This window comes from Orbicella faveolata, unplaced genomic scaffold (genome assembly GCF_042242905.1).
Source record: "Orbicella faveolata isolate gen_17 unplaced genomic scaffold, um_ofav_v1 contig_12, whole genome shotgun sequence".
Taxonomy (NCBI): Eukaryota; Metazoa; Cnidaria; class Anthozoa; order Scleractinia; family Merulinidae; genus Orbicella; species Orbicella faveolata.
Window position 1 is genome coordinate 1,195,269 of NW_028301539.1, and position 4,633 is coordinate 1,199,901.

The following is a 4,633-nucleotide window of genomic DNA, read 5'->3' on the forward strand; positions in this document are numbered from 1 at the left end:
TGGGTAGCTTGGAGTCGTGTCAAGAGAAAACTGACGCCTTGAAAACAGTGATCAAGACCGAAATGGATTTTTCACTCCCCCTAACAACCAATACTGTTATGACCAACGACCCTCCGTGGATTAACAAGCAGTTGAAATCTCTTATCCATCAGCGTAAAGTTGCGTTCGCTCGAGGAGATCTGGTTTCTGTCTGCAGATTGCATAATCATGTAAGCCGTCTGCGCAAGTCGTGTCGCGCTAAATATTACGCATCCGAAGTGGAACATTTAAGAAATTGTAGGCCACGTACTTGGTGGAAAGAAGTAAAGACTCTTTGGGGGATAAGTCCGGTTACTCGAACAGATCCCATGTCTGTCTTAACGCACGTTAATCCATGACTTAACTCTGGTCCTACTGCCCTGGCTGATACAGTTAACGATGCATTCCTTGAGCCCATGAGCACTTTTATGCCTCTGACCCCAGTCACTACAACAGATGTTCGTTACCCTAATCCACCTTCAGTTTCTGACCTTTGCCTGCTAAAGAAACTCTCTGAACTGAATCCAGCCAAGTCCTCGGGGCCAGACATGATACCATCTTGGCTGCTAAAGGAAAACGTGGACTTGCTGGCCCCAGCTGTTACTGACATCATTAAGTGTTCGTTCGCGGAGGCTTGTTTGCCCCAGTCCTGGAAACAAACCGATATCGTTCCCATACCAAAACAGGGGCCGGTATATGAGGTAAACAGGCACTTGCGGCCAATCTCCCTAACACCTGTGCTATCAAAAATGGCTAAAGAATTTGTGATCAAGCAGTATGTAAAACCAGCTGTGCTTGGGAAAGTGGATCCAAGGCATTTTGGTACTATGCCAGGGTCAAGCACTACAGAGGCACTTATTAGTATGACGCATGCGTTGAATAGTGCCATCGACGGGAAGGTGCCACTGTGAGGGCAATGTTATTCGATTTTAAGAAAGCCGATTCGACCTAATTGATCATGGGATACTGGTGCAAAAGTTTTGCTTTTTGACATTCCTGAGGCCGTCAATCTTTGGATTACTGACTTTCTGAGTTGCCGTAAGCAGCGAGTAAAACTTGGTCAAGACTGTTTTTCAGCGCGGCGTGATATCCCGGCAGGGGTCCTCCTAGGTACTAAATTGGGCCTATGGCTCTTTATTATTATGATCAATGATCTCGACATCCCTGGAAGTACGTCGACGATTCTAAAATCTCTGAAAAAAAATACTCAAAGGACAACCTAGCAACTTCCAGATCGCTGTGGACATTTTTGCCTCGCGCGCCGCCTCGGACACAAGAGGGGACGCAAATGACTTCTACTGTAAAACATGGACTGTAAAACATGGTATTTTGGAATTAAATAACAGTTGATTTTGTTAGCCGCTTGCACAAACTTCTGGCTAATTATATTGTAGCATAACATCCGGTTTTCTTTCAATACTGTTACGTTGTTGCCGCTTATTGTCCCCTGGCTGCAACAATCTTTAGCTTTTATTGCCCGGTTTCCGATTTGATCTGCGCGAAAAAAAAAATCCGTACTCTTCTCGTCGCGCGTTTTAATTTAAAATTATCATTTTTTACAAATCCAACTTTTACAAATCCACCTTCTATAAATCCACCTTTTACAAATCCACCTTTTACAAATCCACCTTTTACAAATTCACCTTTCACAAATCCACCTTCTATAAATCCACCTTTTATAAATCCACCTTTTACAAATCCACCATCTATAAATCCACCTTTTACAAATCCCCCTTTTACAAATCCACCTTTTACAAATCCACCTTCTATAAATCCACCTTTTACAAATCCACCCTTTACAAATCCACCTTCTATAAATCCACCTTTTACAAATCCACCTTTTACAAATCCACCTTTTACAAATCCACCTTTTACAAATCCACCTTTTACAAATCCACCTTTCACAAATCCACCTTTTATAAATCCACCTTTCACAAATCCACCTTTTACAAATCCACCTTCTATAAATCCACCTTTTACAAATCCACCTTCTATAAATCCACCTTTCACAAATCCACCTTCTATAAATTCACCTTTCACAAATCCACCTTCTATAAATCCACCTTTTATAAATCCACCTTTTACAAATCCACCTTCTATAAATCCACCTTTTACTAATCCACCTTCTATAAATCCACCTTTCACAAATCCACCTTCTATAAATTCACCTTTTACAAATCCACCTTCTATAAATCCACCTTTTACAAATCCACCTTTTACAAATCCACCTTTTACAAATCCACCTTTTACAAATCCACCTTTTACAAATCCACCTTCTATAAATCCACCTTTTACAAATCCACCTTCTATAAATCCACCTTTCACAAATCCACCTTCTATAAATTCACCTTTTACAAATCCACCGTCTATAAATCCACCTTTTACAAATCCACCTTTTACAAATCCACCTTCTACAAATCTACCTTTTACAAATCCACCTTCTATAAATCCACCTTTTACAAATCCACCTTCTATAAATCCACCTTTCACAAATCCACCTTCTATAAATCCACCTTCTATAAATCCACCTTTCACAAATCTACCTTTTACAAATCCATCTTTTACAAATCCACCTTCTATAAATCCACCTTTTACAAATCCACCTTTCACAAATCCTCCTTCTATAAATCCACCTTTTACAAATCCACCTTTTACAAATCCACCTTTTACAAATCCACCTTTTACAAATCCACCTTTCACAAACCCACCTTCTATCAATCCACCTTTTACAAATCCACCTTTCACTAATCCACCTTTTACAAATCCACCTTTTACAAATCCACCTTTTACAAATCCACCTTTTACAAATCCACCTTTTACAAATCCAACTTTTACAAATCCACCTTCTATAAATCACCTTTTACAAATCCACCTTTTACAAATCCACCTTTTACAAATCCGCCTTTTACAAATCCACCTTTTACAAATTCACCTTTCACAAATCCACCTTCTATAAATCCACCTTTTATAAATCCACCTTTTACAAATCCACCTTCTAAAAATCCACCTTTTACATATCCACCTTCTATAAATCCACCTTTCACAAATCCACCTTCTATAAATTCACCTTTTACAAATCCACCTTTTACAAATCCACCTTTTACAAATCCACCTTCTATAAATCCACCTTTTACAAATCCACCTTTTACAAATCCACCTTTCACAAACCCACCTTCTATCAATCCACCTTTTACAAATCCACCTTTCACTAATGCACCTTTTACAAACCCACCTTTTACAAATCCACCTTTAACAAATCCACCTTTTACAAATCCACCTTCTATAAATCCACCTTTTAAAAATCCACCTTTTACAAATCCACCTTTTACAAATCCACCTTTTACAAACCCACCTTCTATAAATCCACCTTTTACAAATCCGCCTTTTAGAAATCCACCTTCTATAAATGCACCTTTCAATAATTCACCTTCTATAAATCCACCTTTTACAAATCCACCTTCTATAAATCCACCTTTTACAAATCCACCTTTTACAAATCCACCTTTTACAAATCCACCTTTTACAAATCCACCTTTTACAAATCCACCTTTTACAAATCCACCTTTTAGAAATCCACCTTCTATAAATCCATCTTTTGCAAATCCACCTTTCACAAATCCACACTTTACAAATCCACCTTTTAAAAATCCACCTTTCACAAATCCTCCCTTTACAAATCCCCCTTTTACAAATCCCCCTTTTACAAATCCACCTTTTACAAATCCACCTTCTATAAATCCACCTTTTACAAATCCACCCTTTACAAATCCACCTTCTATAAATCCACCTTTTACAAATCCGCCTTTTACAAATCCACCTTCTATAAATCCACCTTTCACAAATCCACCTTTTACAAATCCACCTTCTATAAATCCACCTTTTACAAATCCACCTTTCACAAATCCACCTTCTATAAATCCACCTTTCACAAATCCACCTTTTACAAATCCACCTTCTATAAATCCACCTTTTACAAATCCACCTTCTATAAATTCACCTTTCACAAATCCACCTTCTATAACTTCACCTTTTACAAATCCACCTTCTATAAATCCACCTTTTATAAATCCACCTTTTACAAATCCACCTTCTATAAATCCACCTTTCACAAATCCACCTTCTATAACTTCACCTTTCACAAATCCACCTTCTATAAATCCACCTTTTATAAATCCACCTTTTACAAATCCACCTTCTATAAATTCACCTTTTATAAATCCACCTTTTACTAATCCACCTTCTATAAATCCACCTTTCACAAATCCACCTTCTATAAATTCACCTTTCACAAATCCACCTTTTAATAATCCACCTTTTACAAATCCACCTTCTAAAAATCCACCTTTTATAAATCCACCTTCTATAAATCCACCTTTTACAAATCCACCTTCTATAAATCCACCTTTTACAAATCCACCTTCTATAAAGTCACCTTTTATAAATCCACCTTTTACTAATCCACCTTCTATAAATCCACCTTTCACAAATCCACCTTCTATAAATCCACCTTCTATAAATCCACCTTTCACAAATCCACCTTCTATAAATCCACCTTTTATAAATCCACCTTCTATAAATCCACCTTTTACAAATCCACCTTCTATAAATTCACCTT

At 37.6% G+C, this 4,633-nt stretch overlaps 1 protein-coding gene across 1 annotated transcript; it reads left to right on the forward strand.

The window, feature by feature from the left end:
* Window positions 1-434: 434 nt before the first annotated feature.
* LOC149116050 (uncharacterized) lies at window positions 435-929 on the forward strand. Its single transcript, XM_089276778.1, has one exon. It carries the CDS (start codon window positions 435-437, stop codon window positions 927-929), a length of 495 nt encoding a protein of 164 aa, XP_089132904.1.
* The last annotated feature ends 3,704 nt before the right edge of the window (window positions 930-4,633 follow it).